At 56.7% G+C, this 25,877-nt stretch overlaps 4 protein-coding genes across 8 annotated transcripts in view; 3 read left to right on the plus strand and 1 right to left on the minus strand.

Annotated features, from left to right (window-relative positions):
* Deaf1 (DEAF1 transcription factor) overlaps nt 1–3,417 on the plus strand; it is a 30,138-nt gene extending 26,721 nt beyond the window's left edge. For all 3 annotated transcript variants that reach the window (XM_020182405.2, XM_074051731.1, XM_020182413.2), the window contains one exon: nt 2,954–3,417. In XM_020182405.2, coding sequence (XP_020037994.1) covers nt 2,954–3,038 — 85 coding nt within the window. In that variant the 3' untranslated portion in view covers nt 3,039–3,417. The remainder of the gene's footprint in view (nt 1–2,953) is intronic.
* A 78-nt stretch (nt 3,418–3,495) lies between these two features.
* Nucleotides 3,496–9,070, minus strand: Drd4 (dopamine receptor D4). The gene is made up of 5 exons (XM_074051756.1): nt 8,795–9,070; nt 7,271–7,383; nt 6,458–7,191; nt 6,074–6,324; nt 3,496–4,042 (listed from the first exon to the last, which is right to left on the minus strand). Exons 1-4 carry the CDS (start codon nt 9,068–9,070, stop codon nt 6,119–6,121), a joined length of 1,329 nt encoding a protein of 442 aa, XP_073907857.1. The 3' UTR covers nt 3,496–4,042; nt 6,074–6,118.
* Nucleotides 9,071–15,275: 6,205 nt separating this feature from the next.
* Nucleotides 15,276–16,363, plus strand: Sct (secretin). Its single transcript, XM_074069779.1, has 4 exons — nt 15,276–15,365; nt 15,753–15,854; nt 15,979–16,071; nt 16,185–16,363. The coding sequence occupies exons 1-4, from the start codon at nt 15,292–15,294 to the stop codon at nt 16,282–16,284; spliced, it is 369 nt and encodes a 122-aa protein (XP_073925880.1). The 5' UTR covers nt 15,276–15,291; the 3' UTR covers nt 16,285–16,363.
* A 1,422-nt stretch (nt 16,364–17,785) lies between these two features.
* Nucleotides 17,786–25,186, plus strand: Cdhr5 (cadherin related family member 5). 3 transcript variants are annotated; one of them, XM_020181954.2, is made up of 15 exons: nt 17,786–17,970; nt 18,053–18,228; nt 18,464–18,514; nt 19,992–20,084; nt 20,239–20,340; nt 20,451–20,561; nt 20,652–20,822; nt 21,404–21,494; nt 21,625–21,722; nt 21,838–22,038; nt 22,187–22,300; nt 22,386–22,470; nt 22,574–23,035; nt 24,229–24,407; nt 24,744–25,186. In XM_020181954.2, the coding sequence occupies exons 1-15, from the start codon at nt 17,877–17,879 to the stop codon at nt 25,161–25,163; spliced, it is 2,448 nt and encodes an 815-aa protein (XP_020037543.2). In that variant the 5' UTR covers nt 17,786–17,876; the 3' UTR covers nt 25,164–25,186. The 3 variants fall into 3 exon arrangements, with proteins under 3 accessions (XP_020037543.2, XP_073907906.1, XP_073907913.1); XM_074051805.1 differs by having other exon boundaries at nt 22,574–22,702; XM_074051812.1 differs by lacking the exon at nt 22,574–23,035.
* The last annotated feature ends 691 nt before the right edge of the window (nt 25,187–25,877 follow it).

Below are 25,877 nucleotides of genomic sequence, written 5' to 3' on the forward strand. Positions count from 1 at the left end.
TTTCACACTAAGAAAAGGGCATCCAGGCTATGCTGCCACTCACAGGGCCTCTTCGCCACAAGCCCAAGGTTGTGGGGAAGGCGAACTGAAAGTAGGTGTCCCAGGTCGGGGACAGTGGGCTTGGGCCTTGATGAAGACATTTGGCTGGATGATGTTCCCTCTAAACGCAAGCTGCAGTCTCCCCTCAACTCGTCACCAGCAACAATGCTGTTGACAAAGCCTGCATTTTACAGGCTGATGGCATCAAGTCTGTCCTCTGACACACACTCCAGTTTATTGATTTGTAGACTGACTGCGTGGATTCCACAATCCATGATTCTCATATGGGATCTCAAATGAGCACTAGATGGGATCTAGAGACAGAAGAGCCAAGCTACTTTTAGTAAGTGATAAGGATACATCCTTACCTGTGCTACTTAAAATACCCAGAGAGGGTCTGGAGGCCTGCCTTGCAAGCGTGCAGTCCTGAGTTCAAACCCTACCACAATGCATGAGTAAATAAGTAGCTGGGGAGGGTGATGGCCCTGGGTTGCTTTCCTTTGCTTGTTTGTTTGTGTGGCAGTATTGAGGTAGCCCAGGCTGGCCTTGATCTCACCACCCGCCTGCCTTGGCCTCCTGAGTGCTGGGATTACAGGCATGTATCCCATGCATACCTTAACGTCTTACTTTTAAAAATAATAATAATCTTACAGTCTTAATTACACTGGGGTTGGTGCGTAGACTACAAAATGCTTGTGAGCCTGCACACATTGCCACGCAGGCCCCTGAAGGACCTGCTGTGTGTGTCTGAGGCTGTCAGCAGGGAGGGATTTGAAGCCCTTGGGCGTCTTGCACCCTCACCACAGTTGTGCCTGTAGATAGGGTGTCTTCACGTTCTCCAGACAGCAGGGCCTGTCCACAGAGGGGTTTGGAGGTGCCCTGAGCATCTCTGTCCTCTGCCAGGGGCTTCCAGGACTAGTGAGTGTGTTCAGTTCCCAACCACAGACCATTAACCACGGAGAATTTGAATGTCCATGGTGTGGTCATCTAGGGAAGCCTGCCAGGCCCACCCCCAGTCAGGCCCGCCTTCCTGGTTCATCCTTCCCTCCTTTGGGGGCCCAACATTTTATTTTATTATTTATGTATTTGGTGGTACTGGGGTTTGAACTCAGGACCTCGCACTTGCTAGGCAGTCACTCTACCACTGTGCCTGCCTAGGGATCCAGCATTTTAAAACAAGCCCCAGACATCATGCTTTTCATCCACCAGTCCTGGATCATTTATAGTCAAATATGGATTATTTTTTAATGGGATTTTTTTTTTTTTTTTTTTTTGGTGGGACTACAGTTTGAACTGACAAGGTGCTCTGCCTACCACTTGAGCCACAGCTCCAGTGTCATAATGGGATTTTTTTGTCATTGTTTTAAAAGTGTATGATGACAAAAAAGTATATAATGTTGTATTTTGTCTTTTCGTTGTTTCAGGCATTTTTCATTCTTTGTGTGTGTGTGTGTAAATTTAGCCACTTTCCTTTTGGCAGGGGCCCAAAAACAGTACTGTTTAGGTTGAACTCAGGGGCCTCATGCTTGCTGGGCAGGTGCTGTATCACTTGAGCCACCTGCTAGCCCTTCTTGCTTTGGTTATTTTTGAGATAGGCTCTGAGTTTAAGCCCAGGCCAGCCTGGACTTATGCTTCCCATGTAGCTGGGATGACAGGTGCATGATACCATGCCCAGTTTTTTATTAGTTGAGATGGGGTCTTGGCTAACTTTCTGCCTGTCTGGCCTTGAACCCCAATCCTCCCAATCTCTGCTGCCTCAGTAGTTTAGGATTGCAGGTGTAAACCACCGTGCCTAACCTTCATTTTTTTCTAAAACTAAGACTAATTTCCAACTCTCACTTTTCAAATGATGATGTTTAAGATGGTAAAGCTTTTTTATTGTTTATTATATTATTTCAGAAGTTGAGAGTTCACTATTCAACCTTGGGCATTTTTGCCCTTTTGCTCAAAAACCAGAATGGAAACCACTTTTCTTGCTGGCCTGGCACTAACATGTGCCTCTGGTCCCTTGTCTGTACACACCCTGGGCAGAATGCATTCTCGTCTGCATACGTGAGGAAGCATCTAGAACTCCGTGGGACCTGAGGCTCCCGTGCCTGCGGGGAGACCGAGTCCAGTGGCGCAGGCAGTTCCGAGCGTGGAGGCCAGAAGCCATCCTGAGGCCACTGCTGGAGGAGTGGCAGGCACTGTGTCCAGTGCACGCAGTGTGCCAGTGTGTGCTTCCACAGTGTGGATTTAGTTTCTTTTCATGCAATTTTTATTATGAAAATGAGGAAATGAGGCATGTTTTTTTTTTTTTTTTTTTTTGCAGTACTGGGGTTTGAACTTGGCCTCACACTTCCTAGGCAGGCGCTCTACTACTTGAGCTGCTCCACCAGCCCTTTACTTTGTTTTAATTTTAATTTTTGGCCTGGCCGTATAGTCCAGGCTGGCCTTACAGGCATCATCCTCCTGCCTCCTATCTCCCACGTACTGGGATTACAGGCACGCTACGCTGTGCGTGGCTCTGTTTTTTTGTTTAAATTCCTGATAGCAAAAAACAAATTGAAACAAAATAAAACATGGAAAGGCAGGGGTGTAGCTCAGTGGTGGAGCGCTTGCCTAGCATGCAGCAGGCCCTGGGTTCATCAGCACCACAAGAAAGAAAAACAAAACCAAAAGGGATGGAAGTGTCTGAGCAAATTGAGGAATCTTGTTTATAGGGTCAACCTGCTTGTCAGATCCCCGCAACCCCCCAAGTGTGGGGAATGCTGGACACTAGGCAGGGACATTCAGAACAGGCCCAGGTACACAGGTGCTTAGATGAGTGAGGGCCCAGGGTTCCCACCAAGGCCTTTGTGTACAGACATCTTGCTCTGCCCAGGGGGCAGCTCCTTCATTGGCCTTCTGTTAATATGCATGACCTTCCTTTCAGGACTGGAAAGACCATCAGCACATGTGTGGCCAGTCAGCAGCTGTCACTGTCCAGGCAGATGAAGTCCATGTGGAAGAGAGCGTGATTGAGAAAGTCACTGTGTGAGCCAGGCCCCTCCCCACACCACTGTGAGGCTATCGAAGCTCAAAGGCCTCTCAAAGATGTGGGGGACATTGAGAAGAGGGGCTGTGGGAAGTGAAGGAACTTGCTGGACAAGTTGTTAGCAGTCTGAGTGACTGTGTCCTCGGAGATGAACTCCTCCTGCTGGAGCCCTGAGGAATGGTGGTGGCATTGCAGGGCAGGGTGCTTCGGCAGCCCAGGGTCCCTGCCCTGTCACGGTGCTCTTTCGTCCCTGGATCATGAGCGTCAGTTTTACTCACAGGAGTGCCCTGTGCCACAATGTGTGTACATATGTGTTGTGTCTGTCAATAAAGTTGTAAATAAAGTTCCCACAGCCACCCAGACAGGAGATCCCAGTGCCGCTTGGGGCTCAGAGGCCTGAAGGTCCCCACTGTGTGTCCTGATTGTGGGTGGGACCTCCATGCGTCAGGTATGGTGCATCCATGGTGCTGAGACAGACCCAAGCAAGGGCTGGCACATGATGCAGGCCAATCTGTAGCCTCTGAGAAGTTTCCAGCCTATCTTTCCTTGAGATGTTCCATGAAAACGGTGTGGCCACCTAGACATAGGCTGGGCTCCTGATCCTCTCCCTGGACTCCCCTGGTGTCCAGGCTGCGCCTCTCAAGAGGTCCCAGGGCAGCCCCATTTAATACACGTGAAATGAGATGGGTGGCTTGTGCCCAGGGCGTCTGCGTGCAAAGCCCTGGTCATGTTTTCTTTCTGTCCACTCTGTCTCTTCTCATTACCTAGCCCTGTGGTGGCCATTGTCCCCAGAAGCAAGACCAAGGGGGCTGGGTGCCACTGGGGGAGGCTCATCCAGCATATTTGACCTGGAATGGATCTAGCTCCTCTACTGACCAAGAGAGCTGCCAAAGGGCAGTCGTCCATGTTCCAGAGGCTTCTGCATGTTTTCAGAAATCCTCTTGTGGTCTCATCTCTTCTGGACTTAGGTCCAGAGGCTCCTCTGTGCTGTGGAATGGAGGTGCAGGCTCTTTGAGGGCCTGGAGGTGCAGTCTTGAACATCGCCTGGCAAGCTTAGGGTGACCCTACACACACAGTGATTCTCACTCCTCTAAAGCAGTGTTTCTGCGGGGTATGAGTGTCCGCCAGCTTCACACCATGGTGTGTGAAAGTAAATTCCCAGCCCTGCACCAAGCTGGGAATTGTTCTGAATCCTGCTGGAAGGATTTTCTGTACCCAACAGAATCCAGAGATTCCTGGGGTAGCCAGACATCCCTGAGAGGAAGGGCAGGTGAGCCCAGGAGGCCCTGGATCCCATTTCCTTCTCCCTGGGCTTTACAGTGAGCCCAGGCACTGGGGCTCCAAGCACCCAGCCTGAGGCCTCTCCCTGCTGAGTCTGGGGTCCTCACAACCGTGCAGTTTATTTCTGCCCTGAGTGAGCCTAGTATCCTTTTACACTGGCCCTGTTTCCTGGAAGCTCTCTCTGGTGGCGGCCTCAGTCCCCACTGTTCAGCAGGGGCTTTGCCCTTGGCCATGTTCAGGCCCAGGAGAGTCTACTGAGGCTCTTCAGTGTGGTTTTGGCTTTCCCCAGGGGGCGCGCAGCCTAACAGTGGCAGGAGACTGAGGACCAAAGGAGATCCAGCAAGGCACCTGCACCCAAATCCCCCAAACCTGAAAATAACCAGATCTCTGCTGACCAGGGGGCAGCCTGCAGGGCTGCCCAGAGTGCCTACCCCCTGGGTGGAGCCATGTGAGGGCCTCAGAGCACCAAGACGGGTGTGTTGGGGGCAGTTTCCATTTCAGAGAATAGAAACCTGGGGACTTCATGGGTGTTGGGTGTCTCTAAGCCTGGTAAGGCTCACAGAGTTTCAGGTGCTAGCACTTGAGGCTGAGTCCCCCTAGCTGTATCAGGCCTCTGGTGGTTTCTGTCCCACCCACATGAGTCATGGCCTCACTCTTCTGTCTGCAGAGGTTTTCAGCAGGGATCACCAAGGGCCAGGCACATTCAGGGTGATACCAGTGTAAGGGAAGCTTCTTGGAGAAGGTGGCAGGGGACACACACATCCAGTGGGGGGAGCTGCAGTACTTACTGGTACTGGAGTACTCTGCATGGAGTATTTTAGCACACTGAGGCTATGCCTGTAGCCACAGAACTCACAGTCCATAATCTCCCAGTGTTAAGAGAATGTGGCACCTTGTGCTAGCTGTCGTTGCAGCTTCGACACAGGAACGCTCCCACCCGCAGGCCTGACCCACATCTCTCTCTCCCATGACCAAGGACAGGATGGGGTGGGAGTGGGGGGACCCGGACAGCCACGGTGCCATCCAGAATGGGCTGTCCCTGCCAGTAGTTGCCCCCTTTGTTCTCAGGGACAGGGAGCTGCACTGTGGTTGAGAAGACAGCTCAGAGACAGCTTGGGTCTCTGCCCAGCCTTGGGCCATTCTGCCCCAGGGCCTAGCCATGGAGCAGAGGCTGCTTGAGCACCTGGTGGCCCTGCATGTGGTCTTCCCACCAGGGAGGCGTGCAGGCAGGGCTTGGTCAGTGTCCTAAGCCCCTCTCCGCTGAGTTTCGAGCATCTTCTGGCCAGAAGCTGGCAGGCAGCTGTACTCTGACCTCAAGGAGGCCAGTCCAGCTGCACTGTGCAGTGACAGCCCAACCCAGAGCTCCGTCTTGCTGGGACTCTTAAGAAGCAGGAGCTGGCCTGGCTGGGTCCTTGGATGCCTTCCCTCTAGGGACCGGGCAGTCCCAGGAGACTCCCATAACCACACTCTGAGGGCACAGTTCCTCTCCCTGCCCCGCTCTCTCATAGTGAGGGGGAAACTGAGTCAGGTGCTGTGGACACTCCTTCTTGAGCAGAACAAGGACCCTTGAGAGCCTTCCCCTCCCTGAGCACCTCCTGGGAGGACAGAGGGGTTTAACCAACTGTAGGGTGGGTATGGGGCCAGTGAGGCCCCCCTCCCTTCCCTGCTCTCTCCCCACCCCAGGAGCCTTCACAGGTGGGTAGGGAGGAATCTGTTTGATCAGAGGCATGGCCCCACCTGCTGGGGTGTCCTTGCCCTCTTTTCAGGGCAAGGGTGGCCTGCTCAGCAGCAGCAGAGGCGCCGGGCCTTTCGGAAGACGTTGCGGAACTCCGTGTTGAACACGGTGTAGATGACAGGATTGAGAGCGCTGTTGACATAGCCCAGCCAGGTGACGGCGCTGACCAGGCGCGGGGGCATGAAGCAGGCGGGACACAGCGCCCGGGTGATGTGCACCACGAAGAAGGGCGTCCAGCACACCAGGAAGGCCCCTGGGGGCGGCCTCCGTGAGCCTTGAGCCAGCACCCCCGGACCCCTCCCGGGCCTCCACCTCCCCAGGGACCCCCTCTCCTCTCCCATTCCCACCATCCATCGGTCCCGCCTCGCCCAAGGGCAGGAACCCACCGACTACCACCGGCAGGACTCTCATGGCCTTGCGCTCCCTGCCTGTGATCTTGGCGCGCGTCCTCCTGCGGGCAGGTGTCGGGGGCCGGTGCGGGAGGGCCTCGGGGATAGCATCGTCGGGGGACGAGCAGTGGGGGCAGCAGGAGCTCTGGGGGAGGCCCCGCGTGGGGAATGGACAGTCCAGGCCACAGGGGCTCTGGGGGGGACCCTGTGGGGGAAGTGGACAATCCGGGCAGCCGGGGCTCTGGGGGAGGTGCGGCGAGGGGAGTGGACAGTCGGGGCAGCCGGGGCTCTGGGGGAGGTGCGGCGAGGGGAGTGGACAATCCGGGCAGCCGGGGCTCTGGGGGAGGTGCGGCGAGGGGAGTGGACAGTCGGGGCAGCCGGGGCTCTGGGGGAGGTCCGGCGCGGGCGGGCCCGGACCGCTGGGCCGGCGGGGCGCACGACCATGCAGCTTGGCACGCCGCGTGGCCCCCCAGCGCCGCAGGCCGCGGAACGTGGCCCAGTAGAGCAGCAGCATAAGCGGACAGGGCAGGAAGAAGGAGCACACGGACGAGTAGACCACGTAGTCGCGGTCCTCCAGGCGGCACACGGCCGGATCACGGCCGCGCACATCGTTGAGGCCGCAGAGCACGGGCGCCGCCACCGCGGCCGACAGCAGCCACGTGGCGCCGATGAGCAGCAGCTGGCGCCGACCCTGCCGGTTGTAGCGCAGCGGCACCGCCACCGCCACGAACCTGCGCGGCGCAGAGCGCGGTGAGGCCCGCGGAGCAGGCCACGCGGGGTGGGCGGGGCGCGCGGCTGGCCGGGGCTCACCTGTCCACGCTGATGGCGCACAGGTTGAAGATGGAGGCGGTGCACAGCATAACGTCCATGGCCATGAGCGCGTCGCAGAGGCGGGGGCTGAACAGCCACGTGCCGTCCTGCACCTGGCCATGCAGAAGATGAAGCAATGAGACGCAAGACCTGAACTTTCCTAGCCGAGGACTCTCTGACCCCCACAATTCGGGGCGAGCAAGGGCTAAGGATCAGACTGGAAGGGAACCCGATGAGAGTGCAATGAAGGGAACCCGATGAGAGTGCAATGCGAGCGCGATGTGAGCCTGAAGCAGCTGGGGACGTCCACTGGCCTGGACTGTCCCTCAGCACATAGGGCTGGGCCGGGTGGTAGACCTGCTGTCTCCTGTTAGGAGGTGAGAAGTCTGGGGAAGACCTAAGAGTGGAGGGTGATGCCATCTGCTGGAAGGGATTCCCAAGCGCACCCCAAACTCAAACCGAAAGTCTCCTTTCCCCCAGGGCGCAGCTAAGAGTCATCCTGTCTGGTTCAACTGTCACAGTGGGACTTTGGCCGAGTTCCTTCACTTGTTATCTCATTGTGAGATGAGAGTAGTGACAATATCCACATAACAACTGTCCTGAGGACATAAACAACCTCACAGTGCCCTGTCCAGGATTTCACAAGGGGGTAGCCCTCCTCAAGGGCAAAGAAGCTACAGCTCCTCACCCCCTAAATCCCTTCCCACTGATTTGGGACGATTAGGAGCTTAATGGTGACGTCTGTCTGCGGCTAGGGAGGAGCTGAGGTCAAGCGTGGCCTTGTGTTGCTAGCCTCTGCCCCAGTGCCAGGACTCACCACATCCACCTTAAAAAACCCAGGTCTCCCATCCCCCACAGCTCAGGACACAGTGTTCCCAGCAGAGACCTAATCGGCTTTTCTCTGGTCAAACCTCAGAGCAGAGGGGTTGGCACCACAGGGGACCCACCCCAAGCCCAGACTTGTTGCAGGAGCTCTGACCCACACAACTCAGGTTCTCTGACTGCGCAGGCCTCCTTCCCTGCGTTCTGCTCACTGCCCTCAGCTCCCGGCAGCTGCGTGGCCGCAGGCAGTGGGCTTCCTCCACTGGCTGTGCTGGTGGGGACTGACCAATGCAGGCATGCGGGTGGCCAGGCATGGCGGTGGGCAGTGCAGGGGCTGAGCCACACCTGCCTGTCTGTCCAGCTGGCTCCCAGGGAAAGGGGGAGGCAGAGCTGGGGAGGAGGGCAGAGCATGACTGAGGAAGTCGCCAGTTTCTGGGATCCCCAGGCTGGATGGACAAGGGCCTCTCTCTTGGGTGACAGATGCCAAGAGAGAAGGGAAAAGGAGAGGGACCAAGGAGAGGGTAGGAGAACGAACTAACAGCAGAAAAGGCGCAGGGCTGCGAGGGGCAGGGTCTAGTGGGGGCCAGGGTGTGATGGGCCCAGGCGCCTGGCAAACGCAGGGGCCTAAGACTCCAGAGAGTGCAAACCGCAGGTCGCGCAGGGGCCTCGGAGGGGACTAGGACAGGGCGCACTCAGGCTCACCTCGGAGTAGACAAAGAGCGGCAGCACCAGCAGGGCGAGGAGGAGGTCCGCGGCCGCCAGGCTCACGATGAAGTAGTTGGTGGGCGTCTGCAGAGCGCGCTCCGAGGCCACGCTCACGCACACGAGCGAGTTCCCCGCCAGCACCGCACCTATCAGCAGCACGCCCCCCGCCAGCACCGCCGAGCCCGCCACCCCAAGTCCCGCGCCCGGGGCCCCTGCGTCCGGCCCACGCCCGGCCAGCAGCCCACCCGCGTCTGCAGCGCTGCGGTTCCCCATGGCGCGCCAGCCCCACGCGGCCGGGCAGGCGCGGGGCACCGCTAACCCGCCGCGCGCACTCCCCGGAGTCCCGCCCCCCGCGCGCCCCGCCTCGCCCCGGCTAATGCGGGGTGCGCCGTTCCACCGTGCGCCCTGTCTGCTCATCTAGAACTTACGCGCCCTGGGACACTGGCAGAAGAGATGGGCATTGAATGAGGGACCGGCACAGGCAGGCCCAGCGTCGGCCAGTGCCGCTCTGGGTTGGAGGAGACGCTGGCCAGCACAGCGAGAAGCCGACGGGGAGGGCGGGTTGGCCGGACCCCCGACGCCAGCGCCAGCCCGCTGGTCTGGTGAGGCCCTCAGGCCCCTGCAGGCCTCCGGGTCCCCTGCCAGCCAGCAGGGGAGACGTGGACCCTGTCCGCGGGGGCGTTGAGGAGGATGTTCTTCCCAGGAGGTTTGGACTAGACACGGGGAAACCCAAGCTCAGGCTCCTCAGCAGCCCTCAGGCATTGCCATCCACCCCCTGCATCCCCCCGCACCCCAGCCTTCTGAAGGCTCCAGGGCTGTCCACCTGCCCTAGGGCCCGCTGAAGCTGGGTGGTGCAACCCAGTTTGCTGTAAATTCTTTTTCCAACACCCTGGCCGCGTTCAGGCTTCAGACCTCCTGCCCTCCCCCCGCAGCAGCCTCTGGCCTTTGGTCCTGAAATCAGGCTCAGCCACTGTCAGACCATGGATCAGGTGATGGTTGGCCAATGTTTCCTTCCAGGCTTGGCCAGTCCATCCTCCTAAACCCTCTACCCTCCTGAGGGGACACCCCTTAGTGGCTCAGTCAACCCTAATTCCATTAATTGAGCCTGTGACCCCCAGCACGATATGTACCCTTTTGACCCTGGAATTCCTTGCTTTTGAGATGGTGAGGACTTCAGCAGCTGTTAATGAAATCGTCCAGGAGTGTCACCTCCAGTGGCTCTCTCTCCTTACTGAGTCTGGGACCACGCTTTTCACTCTGCTACCAACATGGGACTGCAAGAGCCTCGCTCGGGGTGGGGATCCCAGATTCACATGAAGAGATGGCCACAGAAGGCAGTGAGGACAGTCCTCATAAAGGAGCATAGAGAGAAAGTAGGTGGAAACTGTATTAGGGGGATAATTTTCTTTATGTGCTTAATAAGACAGTGATATTTTCTGGAGCCCTGTCCCTAAAAGGGCTGTCCTCCAAGTGGGTGCACATTGTGTCACTCCCTTTTTTTTCCCCCCCCACAATACTAGGGTTTGAACTTAGAGCCTCATGTTTGCTAGGCAAGCACTCTACACCTTGAGCCACTCTGCCGGCCCTTTTTGTGTTGAGTATTTTTGAGATAGGATATTGTGAACTATTTGCCTGGGCTGACTTTGAACTATGATCCTCCTGATCTCTGCCTCCAGAATAGCTAGGACTACAGATGTGAGCCATTGACACCTGGCACACTCCCTGACTCCCGTGCAGATGCCCGCCCCTGGCCTTCCTTTCTGGCAAACGCCTCCCTGATTGGGCAGGAGGTTCCAAGGGGCTCCTGGCGCACACACAGGGGTGTCACCAGAAGTAGATCCTGATTTCAAAGATTTCAGAGGAATCTGGCCAGCCTGACAACTGAGCCTGAATGTATTAGAGACAAGAAGGGCTCAGAAAATGCAGGTGCACGGTGATGCTTATGTCTGTAGTCACTGGAGGTCCTTAAAGGAAATCTGTGTGGAGAGGTAGGTGTGGGGCTTTTAGGTGCCCCCTCCCTGCATTAGACATCTAAACCCCTGTAATCCTTTGGGGCTTGGGGCAGCTGCTAAGTGGAAGGCAGCCTTTCCTTCCCACTGTAGCCTTGAGCAAGAGCTTTCAATACACGTGCCTGGAACTCCAGAGCAGGCATGGCCCTGGGATCCTGGGTGGGGACTAAGTGGTAACTGTGCCCTGGTCTGCTTTGAGCCTCCTCTTGCCGGCAGATCTGCCAGTCAAGCCAGGCTGGGAAGGGATGTTACTGGGTGGTCTACAAATGCCAATAAGGCCAGGAGGGTGCTGTTTGGACCATCTATGTCCTTGCTGATCTGTTCATTTCTGAGAGGAGTAGTGAGTTCTCCAAGCACAACTATGGGTTTTCTATTTCTCCTTTCAGTTTATCAGGGGTATTTTTTTTGCCTCAGGTTATGTGAGGACTTGTTGTATGGTGCCTATATTGTCAAACCTCATACTTTATATAAAAACTAACAGCAGGGAAGTGGGAGCTGGCGGAGTGGCTCAAGTGGTAGAGCACCTGCTGAGCAAGTGTGAGGCCCTGAGTTCAAACCCCAGAACCGCCAAAAAATAATAAATAAAAAACCCTAACTCCAAATGAACCATTTAAATATAAAACTAAAAACAGTGAACATGGAAGAAAACATCCCACCTTTGTAACCTGGGATTAGGCAAACAGTTCAGTTTTGAGACATGATCTACAAGTGAAAATAGATAAGACAGACTTTGTCAAAATTTATAACTTCCAGGTTAGGAGGGTATTTCAGGGTTCTGCCTACTACAGCCATATCCAATTTAACTTGGATGTTTATGATAGCTGTTAAACCATATACACTCTCAGAGACTTAGGAACAAAACATACCTTCTACATGAACTTAGAAGCTGCCACCGATAGTGACCATATATAATTTAATTGATTCTAGCTGTCACAGATGGTCATTTGCTCTAAATGCAAAAACGAAACGATTGTGTTTTGCTGAACTGTCTAAATAGCTATGGGTAAACATCTGGTCATACAAATTTAAAAGAAAACTAGAGTCTGTTGGTCAGTTCCCTTTTCACAAGAAAAATCTGAGGGAAACGAAAAACCAGTGACTTTTTTTGACCCATCAGAGAACTGAGGTTTCAGAAAAAATGTCACCCCAAAAGCTGGAGAGAGAAAAATACAGTCATCGCTGAGATCTCTGCTTAACAAGAACAGGAGCTGCTGGAGCTACCAGCAGCAGCAGCTGAGAAATAAAACCACACTCAGAGTCAGCGGATCTTCAACAAGGGTGTCAGGAACACACGTGATGAAAGAATAGTCTCTTCCACAAAATGATATTCAGAAAGCTGGATGTACACACCCAAAGGAAAGAAACTGAACTCTTTTGTTGTTGTTTGTTAAGACTGGAATTTGAACTCAGGGCTTCACACTTGCAAAGCAGGCGCTCTAGGGCTTAAGTCACACCTCCATCCATTTTGCTCTGGTTTATGTTGCCTGGGCTGGGTTCAAATCCTGATCCTCACCCTCCCAAGTAGCTAGGATTACAGGCATAAGCCACTGGTGCCTGGTGAGAAACTGAACTTTTATCTCACACCCGACACAAAATCAACTGAAAGTGGAGTAAAGTTTTAAACATAAGACCGGAAACTGTAAAACTCCTCGAAGAAAACACTGGAAAGTCTTCATGGCACTGAGTTTCAGAATGATTTCCTGGCTATGACAACAAAGCCCCACCCATATATTGTGAACTTTGGGAACCTACTTCCCACCTCATGTGTCCTGGGTTCTTTTGAGTTAGTAAGACAATGGGATTGAGACTTCTCATGAGGTGGGAGGTTGACAAATCAGCAAGCTGAAGAGGTTAGGCAGAGTCACACAGTGACTTACCAGAGTTAGTGGGTCAGTACATTAATGCCTGTTAACACACAGACACACCATACAGATGTGTGCACGCACTGTATGTGTAGCCATACTCGTTTCCTGCTGTGTCACCTGAAAGGATAAAGAACCAACAACAAGCCTGTACTGAACAGCTAGGTCTTCATTTCTACTACCATTCTCCAATAAAAGGAACCAAAGCACTTTGAGGAGAAAAAACAAACTTCCAGCCACATAATGCAAGGAAATATTAGCCAGTGATGTATCCAGCAAGTGATATATATATATTTTATATATATAAATATATATATATATATAAATAGTAGGTCTTTATAAAATACAGAAAAAACTCTCAAAACTCAATACAAATGACATCACAAGAAAGAAGACTCCAACATAATATCCCCTTTTAATCTAAAAAAATTCTCAGCAAAATGCCAGTAAATCCAGTACCATTTTTAAAGGATTATACACCATGACCCGGTGGGATTTATCCCAGGAATGCAAGGGTAATTCAACGGATGAAACCCAATCAAATGTAACACACTACATTAATACAGTGAAGAAAAATCCCACAAGGTCATCTCAATTGATGCAAAAAAAGCATTTAATAGAAACCCAATGCCCTTTTACGATTTAAAAAAAAAACCGAAGTGGACGTGTAGCTCAGTGTAGAGCAGTGCTTGGCCTGGCGTGTGCAGTGCTTGGCCTGGCGTGTGCAGTGCTCTGGATTCAGTCCCCAGCACTGGAAAGGAAGGACAAAAAAAACCCCAGAAACTAAGAATAGAAGGAAAGGTCCCCAATGAAAAACGCATCACACATCATGCTCAGATACAGGGGTGAAAACTGAAAGCTTTTCCCCAAACAGCAGGAACAAGACAAGTGTGCTTATTTTACTGCTTCTACTCAGCCTTGTCCTGGACCTTCTAGTCAGAGCAATAGGCAAGAAAAAGGAGCAAAAGACCCTCAAAGTCAGGAAATGGCTCAGTGGATGCAGGCAGAAGCCGCCATGCCCAGCCTTTCGTTGGTTGAGATGATGGCTCTTGCTGACTTTCTGCTTGTGTTGTCCTCCAACCTCAAGCCTCCTGACCTCTAGTTCCTGGAATCCCTGGGATTACAATCGTGAGCCAGAATTTTTTAGTACAGGGGAAAGTGACTGGAGGGAGCAGTAAAGGGAAAACCGTAATTTCAACTCAATTTTTCCACAAACTGAAAACTCTAAAACATGAAGGTTAGTACTTAGTTTTAAAGTGCGTGCAAACTTTTGTTGTTGTTGTACTGAGGCTTGAACTCAGGGCCTCATGCTTGCTAGGCAGGCACTTTACCACTTGAGCACCTCCACTAGCACTTTTTGTTTTGGATATTTTTGAGCTAGGGTTTGGAGAACTATTTCCCTGGGTCTGGCTTCCAACCCCGATCCTCAAGGCCTATGCTTGCTAGGCATGCACTCTTCTTGAACCACTCTGCCAGTCCAATCCTCCTGAGCTCTGCCTCCCGAGTAGGTAGGACTATAGGCATGAGCCACCACCCGCATCCAGAAAAACGCATGCAAAGTTTTACACAAGAAGTGTTTATGACAGTTTTGTTAAATTTATCATTTGCATTTCAGAATTTTGTGAGTGGGCTCCAGTGGCTCATGCCTGTAATCCAAACTACTCAGGAGGCAGAGGTCAGGAGGATTGCAGTTAGAGGCCAGCCCTGACCAAATAGTTTGCAAGACCCTATCTAGAAAATACCCATCACAAAACAGGGCTGGTGCAGTGGCTCAAGTGGTAAAGCATTTGCTTGCTATGTGTGTAGGTCAAACCCCAGTATCTCCGTGAGTTGTTTTGGTTTTGTTTGGGGCGCAAGTAGTTCAACCCAGGGCCTGGTACATCTAGGCAAGCACTCTACTGAGCTGTGTCCCCAGCCATGATCAAGTTCTAAAAGTCTAATTGTAGTCAACCTCCATCCGTAGCCCCCTTCTTCTTGCTCCCTTGCTTGCCTGCTTCCTGCCACCAGGCTGGGTTTCTTCCCTCCAAAAGCACAACCCGGGGACCACCAGGTTCTGACCTTTGCCTCATGGTGCTCCACCTGAGGTCACTGGGGCCCTTCTCCGCACTGGGCCTCCTGCCCTGGCCTTTACAGGGGCTTTCGGGACAGGGTCCCCCCACTTCCCAGGACTACCTTCGAGTAGCCTCCACTCCTCCAGCCGTCCCCCTGTCCCCTCCGCAGCCCACCTCCCCGCTGCGGGCCACGCCTGTCGCTCGCGGGAGGGTCACTCTCTGGGCTCTGCTCCAAGGCACACAGGCCAGGGGTTCACAGTGCTGTTCCCTCCGTCCTGTCCCCAGCGCCCCAGCTGGTGGCGCTGCCCCGCGGCCCCCGCAGCAGGCGCGGACACTCCCGGCTGTCCCCCCCCTCACCCTAGCCAGCCGGCCGAGGGGCGCCATCGCGGCGGTGGGGACGGGAGGCGGCCGGACGACAGCTGGGGGGGCGGCCCTGACCTTCCCGCAATCGATGGGGTGCGGCCCGGCCGCGCGGAGCCGGGGCGGTGCTGGGAGCCCCCCACCCCCGAGCCGCTATAAAGGGGAGCGCGGGGCTGGGCGCGGCTGCAGACTCTGCACGGCCCGCGCCCGACATGGCCCCGCCGCTCCCGCTGCTGCTGCTGCTGCTGCTGCTCGCGGGCTCCGCCGCGCTGCCCGCGCCCCCCAGGTGAGCCGCGTCCCCCGCGTCCCCCGCGTCCCGCGTCCCCCGCGCCCCGCACCCCCCAGGTGAGCCGCGTTCCCCGCGTACCCCGCGTCCCGCGTCCCCAGTGCCCCGCGCCCCCCAGGTGAGCCGCGTCGGCCCCGCCCACCCCCGCCCTACGCACCCCAGGTGAGCCCCGTCCCCCGCGTCCCCCCCGCCCCGCGCACCCCAGGTGAGCCGCGTCCCCCGCGTCCCCCGTGCCCCGCGTCCCCGCCCACCTTGCCCGTCGTTCCCCGCGCTCCCTCACTCTGCAGGTGAGCCGCGTCCGTCCCGCCCACCCCGCGCTCCCCGCGCTCCCCGCGCTCCCCGCGCTCTTGACCAGGACGCCGCTTCCCCGCCCTCGCCCCTTTCCAGGGCCGCGAGACACTCGGACGGGACGTTCACGAGCGAGCTCAGCCGCCTGCGGGACAGCGCGCGGTTGCAGCGACTGCTGCAGGGCCTGGTGGGGAAGCGCAGGTGGGCAGGGCAGGTGGGGACAGGGAGGGTGCCGCGGTGGGACAGGCCTGGCCTGTTGTCCCCATCAGCCACGCGGGATTCCTCAACTCCAGGACTCATTCTGACTTGGGATGGGGGGGGGCAGTGAGCAGGACACGGAGAATGGCACCACCTGGTCCAAACCCGCGGAGGGTCAGCTCTGCCTGCGGTGGTCTGAAGTACCTGCTCTGCAGGCCTGGTGAGCACCCGCTGCCCTCTAGCTGAGACTCCCACCACACCCTTCCTTCTCCCCTGGGGCTTCTGGTTAGCTCTGCCTCTAAGTCCCAACCCCTAACCTGCTTGTCTCTGCAGGATGCCCTTGAGGAGCCCCCTGGATCGTACCTGGTCTCCCTGGCTGCCTCCTGGGGTCATGACTTCAGAGTGGGCTGAAGCAAGGAGGCAGCCCAGATGAGAAGGAAGGAGAACCCTGAGTGGGAAAGGGGAGACCCGCGGGAAGGGGTTGTACTTGGCACCAATAAAAGGAATTCAGACCCTGGTCTCAGAGCCCAAGGTGTGCGCCCTCTCATACAACCGAGGCAGCCCCTGCTCAGTGGGGCTGACAGGTGGAAGGAGGGCCCTGTCCGCCCCAGCAAGGACTGCAACTACACCCAGCTGCCCTTTAAACCTAAGAGGCCAGCCAGGCACTCATTCTTTATCTGGCATCAGGGTCATCTCCTGTCCCTCCAGCTGAACTCCCCAGTGCCCCACCCACCCTTTGTCATCCACTTAGCAGACATTCAGGGACTCAGGGTGTCCTCCTTTCACTTCTGTGCAAGGGGGTTACATGGTCAGTGTGCAGCAAGAGGGAGAGGAGGCTCAGGAGGGGTGTTAAAGGAGCTCATCCAGGAGGCAGGAGTCCCCTGGAGCGAGAGGACCTGAGAGGACCTCTTGGTTGCATGTGTCCAGGATGACAGTCCATGTGGTCTCACCCCTCACCCAACCTGTGTGGTGGAGACAGAGATGTGGACACAAGTGAGCACACAGGAGCATTTGGGTGCACTGCATGGCTGGGAGGTGGAAGCCTGAATTTCTCGGTCCTCAAAGAGAGGCCAGAGACTCATGAAGGTGTTTTAGGCACACAGAAAAGCTCACGTTAAAGCCTGGAGTGGGGAAGGCTTGGGCCCCCTCTTGTCACAGCAGCCCTACCTCCCTCCTGAGCCCACCAGTGCCCTCTCCCCTGTTGTGGAGGGCCTGAGGGCAGGTAGGAGTCTGAAGGGGCACCAGGATCCCCAACCTTCTGTCAGGCACTAGTGCCCCAGCTCCCAGATGCCCCTGAAAGCCACCATTTGCACCTCATCATTGCCCCCTGCCTTGGACTGGCAAGAGCTCCTAGGAGGCAGAGGGCCTTTCCCTTTAGGACAGTGAATGGGAGGTCAGTCTACAAAGAAACCTCAAGAGGTTGTTTCAGGGATTTTGCCCAAAGGACCTTCTAGAGGAGAGCCAAGCAGAGTCCAGCCTGAGGGGGAGGGGTTACAGCAAACCCAAGACCAAGGGTTAAGCCCAGCCTCAGCTCTGCCCCTCGGCCCTGCCAAGCTCCCCCAACAGCCCTTCCAGCTCCTCTCAGCCTGCCCAGCTCTACCCCCCAGCTCTGCCCAGCTGTGATTCCAAGCCCTGTTTAGCTCTGACCCCCCCAACCCCTGCCTGACTCTCAGCCCTTACCCCCAGCCCTGTCCAGCTCTGACCTCACAGCCCTGCTTAGTTCTGAACCTCAGCCCTGCCCAGCTCTGACCACCCACCTCTGCCTAGCTTGGACCCACAGCCCTTCCCAGTTCTGTCTGTGAGTTGAGCCTCTAGTTGACCCCTGAATCTCTAGCTCGGGCTGAATGATGACCCCCGTGTTCCCCGCTTTGTGCCGGCCAGCGGGAGCCCCCTTGGTAGAGGCCAGTTGTAAAGGACCATAAAGTGGGGCGGCGCCTGGCAGGGGCAAAGTTCGCCAAGGCAGGAACTACACTGGCCTTGGACGCCAGAGAGGCTGGACCCTCCTGCCTGGCAACAGCCGTCGAAATGGGGGCTCTGGCCCTGTTGGGGCTTCCTCTCCTGCTGCCGTTGCTCACAGTACTGCTTGGCCAACCCTTAGGGGTCTTGGCCCAGAGCCAGGGTACATGCTGGACAGAGGAGGGTGGGATGGGCGGCAGGGTTGGGGGCTGGGAGGCACTAACTTCTCCTCTCCAACTTTCCAGTCTGCTCTGTGAACCAGACCATCTTCCAGTTCGAGGAGAACACAATTATTACCGGGCCTCTGGCAGTCATCTCTGTCCCGGAGGGCCAGGAGGTGATCCTGGGATCCTCATCCACCCCCTCGGCATTTCAGATCCAAAATGATCAGCTGTTTCTCATCGCGACTCTGGATTATGAGGTGCAGGTGGCAGGCTTGGGTGGACACCCACTCCCCTTCCCTAGAAGATTCCTGGAAGAGTGAGGGCTCTGTGGGGTGCAGCCACTACAGGATGAAGTTGCTGGGTGCCCACTGCCCTCAGGATATACCACCAATGATGGGGACCCTGGGGAGCCCCTGCCATCTTTGTCCCCCTCTCCTTGCCAGTGTGGTCTGTCACTGTGTGGGTGATTCACAACGCCTGTCTGCTTCCCAGGAAACCCAGATCCTGCAGGCATACCTGGAGTGCAAGAGAGGGACCACGGTGGTAAGTCCTCCCTGCTGCCCACCCCTGCTCTCCTTGACAGAGTACCCCAGTACCCCTCCTCGGTGACCTCACCAGGGTGTTTCTAAATGTCAGCCTATTGACTACACCCACATTTCCTCCAGCTCAGACTCTGCCCTGAGATATGGACTCATCATCCCAGGTATTTATCCAACAGATGCCCTAAGACAATCCTGACCCACTTACCCCAGCACATGGGAGGCACCTTCACCTGCTGGCCACTTGCCATCTCTGTTCTTACCCTTCCTCCCTCCTCAAGGCCCCAGACCCACCCTTCCCATCTCCACGTCCCACCAGACATGGAGACTCCAGCCTGGTGGGCACATTCCTCTCACCCACTCACCTACATGGGAAAGAGCACATGGGTCCTCAGGGGGACCACCCCCCCGACCCTGTCCACACATCTCAGTCCCCAGCCTGCCTTTTACTAAGGAAAACTTGAAGAAATAGCAGCCCCCCCCCCCACTCCCTAGCTCCATCAGGAGCAGTCCTGCGCCCAACGCTCTGCCCTTGCACTACGGCATGTCTCCCACAGCTATCTCAGCTAGCGTGTCCAGTAGACAAGGACCCTTCTTTTTTAAACATAGTCTTGGGGGCTGGGGGTTTAACTCAGTGGTAGAGAGCTTGCCTAGTACGGGCAAGGTCCTGGGTTTCCTCCCCAGTACCACACACATACACTCACTAGAAACCAAGGCCTTGACACCTGCTATACACCTGAGAGCAGTTGCTCTTCCCTGTCATCTAGTGCCCTGTGTCCACCTCTCCCTGGGTCCTAGGAGCGTCTTTCTCAGTTTTTCGTTTGAAGTGAACACAAGCAAAATCCATATGATGTAGCTAGCTGCTGTAGGGCTCCCTGAACAGCTCCTCCTTTTCTTTTTAGACACCCTCCTTTCTCTCGGAGATCTGTTTTTAAAGACATGAGATTGTTTTAGTTCTCCTCATTTGAGATTCTGTTGGTTGTGTACCTAGGTTTGTTTTTGTTTTTGTTTTTGGTGGGACTGGGGTTTAAACTCAGGGCTTGAGGTTTGCAAAGCAGGCATTCTACAGCTTGAGCCACACCTCCACTCCATCTCGCTGTGGTTAGTTTGGCGATGGGCTCTCACAAACTATTTCCCCAGACTGGCCTTAAACAGCGATCCTGTTCTCAACCTCCCAAGTAGCTAGGGTTACAGGCGTGAGCCACTGGTGCCTGATCCCAGAATCTTCTGTTTCTCTCCAGAGCATCTGCCACACGTCCTGCTTTGTTTATGTTTCTGGGTCCCTGCTAGCATAGGAGCCCCCAGGCCACTACTCTGTTGATGTCACCAATGTTGTTTGAATGAATGAGCAAAGGAGTGGAGGAAGGAAAGGGAGGGAGGGAGGAAGGGAGGGAGGTAGGTGTGATGGGCATCAGAGCACAGCTGCCAGCCAGGAGGGGGCTTGTGGGGCAAAGGTGGATAGGCTGATGCCTCCCCTGCAGGTGACACAGCTGAGGGTGTTGGTGTCGGTGTTGGATGTCAATGACAATGCTCCAGAGTTCAGTTTTACCATTAAGGAGCAGGAGGTGCCAGAGGTGAGTCAGTGGAGCCCAGTCTGGTGCTGTCTGGGCACAGGATGGGCACAGGTATTAGGCTGGGGGCGGGGGGCACACCATGGGAACCCATCCATGGAGGCCATCAGCTTGGCCTCCAAAATGAAGAGACACTTGGGTGTCTCTTTATCCTCAGGACACCAAAGTGAACTCTGTGGTCATTCCTGAAGAAGATTTGAAGGCTACAGACCGAGACAAGGATGACATCTTGATCTACACCCTCCAGGAAGTGACCCCAGTCAGTGCCAACCCTGCCCCTGCCCAACACTGAACTGACCCCTCAACTCTGATGCCTTGGTTCGTGGATCTCCCAGGGTCTCAGGCTGGGCCTTCCCCACCCCCACCCAGGGTGCCAGCAGCTTCTTCTCCCTGGAGGGAGCAAACCGCCCCGCTCTGAGGCTGGACCAATCCCTGGATTTCTACAAGATGCAGACCATGACCTTCCAGCTGTTGGTGCGGGTGAGCAGGTCATGCCCACCCTGAGTCCTGGATGCTCAAGGTCCTGTCCAAGCCACTCCTGGTCTGACAAGGTAGGGGTGGCTGTTACAGGACACTTGGGATGAGAACAAAGTACCCAGCCACACGACCAACGCCACCCTGGTCCTGAAGGTGCTGCCAGCCGATCTTCGGCCCCCCTGGTTCCTGCCTTGCACCTACTCAGATGGCTATGTCTGCCTCCAGGCCCAGTACTATGGGGCCATCCCCACGGGATATACTCTGGTAATGGGGGGTCGCCAGGGGGCGGAGCAGTTCAGAATCAGGTTCGAGTCCCGCACAGTGGTCAGGGAGGCTCAGAGTATGGACCAGAGGGTGGACTTGGGTTCCCTAATGGGTTTACAGGCAATTTTGGTTATGATTTTGAAACAAATTCCTTCCTAAGTCAGCCGTCCTAGCCATGGTCAGGGGGCGATGAGACAGAAATTGGAGAGGGGTGTGGACCTTGGGAGGTCAGTCAGGACATGGGACTGGAGGGATCCTGAGGGACAACTGCTTCTCTGCCAATTGCTGGTCACTGCTGGTGACAGAGGCACCAGTGAGCAGGTGTGGCCAGGCCACCAGGTGCTACCGGAGCCTCCACTGTGTTGAGAGGCAGGACCTTTCCTTCCCACCAGGACTTAGGGTCCAGATGGACTCCCTGGTAAGGGGTCCCAAGGGAACCACTGCATTGTGACGGATCCTGCAGTTCTGTCCTAGGCAGGCACTGCCCAACTCCTCCCCTCTCCTCAATGACCCTGAGGATCAGCGGGAGTGACAAAGCTGGGGCCACTGGCACCAGCTTCAGCATGTGCCCTTCTCCATAGCCGTCCCCTCTTATCCTGCGTCCCGGGCCCATCTATGCTGTGGATGGAGATGAGGGTATCAACCAGCGTATCATCTACAGCATCATAGGAGGTGAGTGAGGACCAGTCCCCACACTGTGGACCCCAGCCCCATCCCCGCCTTGGGCTGAAGCAGAGCCAGCAGGGGCCCTGGACCTCAGTGGAGGGGACCAATAGCCAAACTCCACCATGCTTTCCCCCAGGAAACCAGGATAACACATTCGTCATCGATGCTGACTCTGGCAACCTCACTATGGCCAAGATTGTCCCTAGTGCTATGACCTTCCTCTTGCTGATCAGGGTGGGTACTGGCACAGAACGGGGTGGAGGGACAGGTTACCTGGGCCCTGGCTGCAGTGGCAGCTCCACCTCCAAGGCCCTGCTGGTCACTGCTGCCACCCTCCCCAACATTCCAGGGTGAACAGGCAGATCTGGCCCGTTACTCAGTGACCCAGGTGACTGTGGAGGCCCGGGCTGCCACGGGGGAGCCACCCAGATTCTCCCAGAGCCTGTACCGTGGCACTGTGGTGATTGGCTCTGGGGTTGGTGTGGCAGTCAAGGATGCAACTGCTCCCTCTCAGCCTCTGAGGATCTGGGCTCAGGACTCTGAGTTCCCGGTATGAAGCCCCCTCCTCCTACCCATTGAGGAACCCCATGACCTTGCCTGCTTGGTCCCTCGGTCTGCATAGTCTCTTCTCTGTGTGGGTGGCCTGGGATGGACAGTGGGGTCAGCCCAGGCCCAGGACTCACTACAGTCATGCTCAGGTCTTCAACTCAGCCATCACATATCGAATCACCAACTGCTCAGAGTTCCAGATGAATGGGGAGTTTGTGCTGACAGCGGTGGCCCTGGAGCAAGAAGGAGTCTTCTATGCTGAGGTGTGTGTGTTGGGGGGGGGGTGCAGTGTGTTCTGGGGTGAAGTGAAAAGGGGCCCAGGAGGAACAAGCCCCCTTCCCACCCCAGGTAGAGGCCCAAAACACTGTGACCTCTGGCACAGCGACCACCGTGGCTGAGATCCGGGTGTCAGAGCTGGACCCCCCCTCTACAGGTGAGCCTTGGGGTCCCCCATGCACAGTGGCTCTTCCCCTGGGGCATGTATGCTTGGGGGCAGAGGCAAGCCCAATGCTGTCCCTGGTCCCTCATTTCCCCAGAGCCCCCCATCTCCCCAGAGACTGGAGGGACAGCTACATCTTCAAGCAGCACCACCTCCGATACACCCAGGCCGCCTGGAACCTCTGAAGGACATTCCACAACCAGCTCTGACCCTCACCCACCCTCAGGCACGACTCTGACGCCACCTGCTTCACCCACATCTGGGGGGGACCCCACTGTGGGAACTAGCACCTCCCCCCAGCCTGGAGGGGGCTCAACACCGACCCCCAAACCAGGAACCTCTCAGCCTACGACCCCCACTGTGGGAACTAGCACCTCCCCCCAGCCAGCTACTCCTGGAGGGGGCTCAACACTGACCCCCAAACCAGCAACCTCTCAGCCTACGACCCCCACTGTGGGAACTAGCACCTCCCCCCAGCCAGCTACTCCTGGAGGGGGCTCAACACAGACACCGAAGCCAGCAAACACCCCTGGGCCCAGCAGGAGCCCTTCACCCTCAGGTAGTCCCCACCCCACTTACCCTAGAGTTGCTTTCACCCTTCCTAACTCAGGACCTGGCAGCCCAGGGGTACCCACTGGGTCCACCCAGGCTGGCCTGGCCTGACCTCACCGACCATGAAACCCCAAGAGACCTTTTCTGGTCTGAGACAGGTGGGTCCAAGGGCCCCAAGAGGGTGAACTGAGGAAGTTATGGGGACAGAGGCCAGATTTAGGATTCAGGAAGCCCCACAATTCTCAGAGCTCTTAATAATTTAGGGTTTTAAGATGGGGAGTGCCCTTCAATGATGATTAGGAAATACAGAATAGCAATTAAGATTGTAAGGTCTGAGCTGGGCACCAATGGCTCACACCTGTAATCCTAGGTACTCAGGAAGCAGAGGTCAGGAGGATTGAGGTTTGAAGCCAGTCTGCAGAAAGTTTGCGAGACCCTCTCTTGAAAAAACCCATCACAAAAAAAAAAAAAAAAAAAAACCTGGTGAAGTGGCTCAAGATGTAGGCTCCAGTACTGACAAAAGATCGTAAGGCCTGTTCCTGCAGCAAGCACCTATAGTCCCAGCTACTAGGGAGGCTGATGGAGTCCAGAAGTTCAAGGGCAGCCTGAAAACATAGCAGACCCTGTCCACTGTATTACTTACAGGTCCTGGGGGTACCATTCTCCTGGAGGCTCGTGGGAGTGCCTGGAGGAGGCACTCGTGGGCTAGTTAGTACCTCTATTGGGAGTTATCCAAACTGGCTTGCCACTGGGAGTCTTGGAGGATTTATGGCCAGCTCAGGGTCCAGGAGGTCTCACACTGACACCAGCTGTCCCACAGGGAGGTGGTCAGTTGTACTAGGTAGACACCTGGAGGGTGTGAACAGGAAATGCAAGGATTGAGCCACACTTCTGGACTAAGTCTAGCTCTATTCAAAATGGATGTTAAGGTCACTACAGAGCAGTTCATGGCACTGACCCCATGCCGTCCCTCTCTGAAGTAGCCTGGCCTCCCAGGAGCCCCAGGCCTTGGTGTCCTCACACTCACTGTCTCCCTGGTGAAGTTAGTAGCACCTACTCTTTGGACCCTCAGCTCTGTGTGTGTGTGTGTGTGTGTGTGTGTGTGTGTGTGTGGTTGAGGGGCTGCCCTGGCCTGGCACAGGTTGTTGAGAGAAGGGTCTGGGGTATTGTAACAGTAAGTGACCACGGTGTCTTTGGCAGGGATGCCAGAAGACAGCCCTGGCGTGGAGCCAAGTGGTGGTCAGCACTTCTCCATCGTGGACATGGCAGTGCTGGGTGGGGTGCTGGGAGCGCTGCTGCTGCTGACCCTCATCGCCCTGGCTGTTCTCATCTACAAGCACTATGGTCACCGGCTCAATTGCTGCTCTGGCAAAGCTGGGGTGAGGTCATCCTTTTCAGCAGGAGTGGAGGGCCGGGCAGGGTAGAAAGGGGGACAGTAGAGAGGATGGAGATGGAGAGGAGACAAAAGGATGGTGAGATGGGGGATGGGGCGAAATGGAGAGATGGACACTTGGAGATAAGGATGGGGGACTGGTGGGCATGGAAAGCAGGACTTGCTGGGGCAGGGGACCCGAGGTGAGGACACCAGGGGGGGAAGGGTGGGGTAGGGGCAGAGGAGCGCAGAGGACGGTCGGTCGGTCGGTCGGTCCGTCGGTCGGGCGGGAGTCAGAGCCCCGGCGCCGCCCTGCTGGCTGACTCCCTCATTGCGCCCCCAGAAACCCCAGCCCGGCGGCTTTGACAACCAGGCCTTCCTCGCAGACGACGAGGTCAAGTGGAAGCCCACCCCCACGCCCACGCCCAGCCCCAGGCCGGACCCCGCCCCGACGGAGGCGCCGCCCGCGCCCCCCGACCCCGCGCGGCCCGGCCCCGAGCCTCTGCGCCGCGCCTCCGAGGCCCCCGCGGCCGCCCGCGCTGGGGACAGCCCCTCGGCCGTGAGGTCCATCCTGACCAAGGAGCGGCGGCCCGAGGGCGGCTACAAGGCCGTGTGGTTCGGCGAGGACATCGGGGCCGAGGCCGACGTGGTGGTCCTCAACACGCCCAACGCGGACGCTGACGGCGCCCGCGACTCGGGCAGCGAGGGCAGCGGCGACGAGGACTCCGGCCAGGCGCGGGGCGGCGATTCCACCGACATCTAACGCAGCCCCCCCGCCCTCCCCCAGCCGCTCCCCTTCCCTTGGCAGAATAAAGTGACCCTTTCGAATCCCGAGCCCGAGGCGTCAGGCGGGCGTGCGCGAGGCGGCGCGGGGGAGGGTCCCGCACACGCCGTTCTCCCATCTCCCCCTGCGGAGGTCCGGCCGCTGGTCCCCCACCCGGACCACCGAGCGCCGCTTCCCGTACGACACCTGCTGCGCCCGCGGGCGGCGCCTCTCCTGGCTAACCACGGAGCACGGGCGCCCTCACTGCAGACCTCCCGCTCCCCACCCGGCGTGGAGCCAGCGCGACCCCCTCCGGGGCTGGTTGGAGAGAGAGTGGCCTCCGGGCCGTCACCCCGGGGGTGAACGCGCAGAGGGACCCCTGCCGGACACCCGCACGACACCGCGGCGCTGGCAGAAGGCGGCGTCCAGGGTGCCAGGGGCCGCTGGGATGCGGGGCACCCCGGGCCATGGCTGGGCTCCGAGCGCCCTCGGCTTGCGTCCTGGGGAAGCACCCCGGGTTGGCCTTCCTCCTGCACAGCAAACTGTCAGCACTTCTGCTAATGAAAAAGCACCACGAATACCCTCAAAAGTTTTCATTTCGAGAGTTTGAATATTCCTGTCTGAATTCTCAGTGTAAATGCGAACCGCATCGCGGCCGCTCTTTCACACCACCTCCCATCACTCACGATTATGGGGGGGAAAAAAAAAGAAGAC

Source organism: Castor canadensis, chromosome 1, assembly GCF_047511655.1.
Source record: "Castor canadensis chromosome 1, mCasCan1.hap1v2, whole genome shotgun sequence".
Taxonomy (NCBI): Eukaryota; Metazoa; Chordata; class Mammalia; order Rodentia; family Castoridae; genus Castor; species Castor canadensis.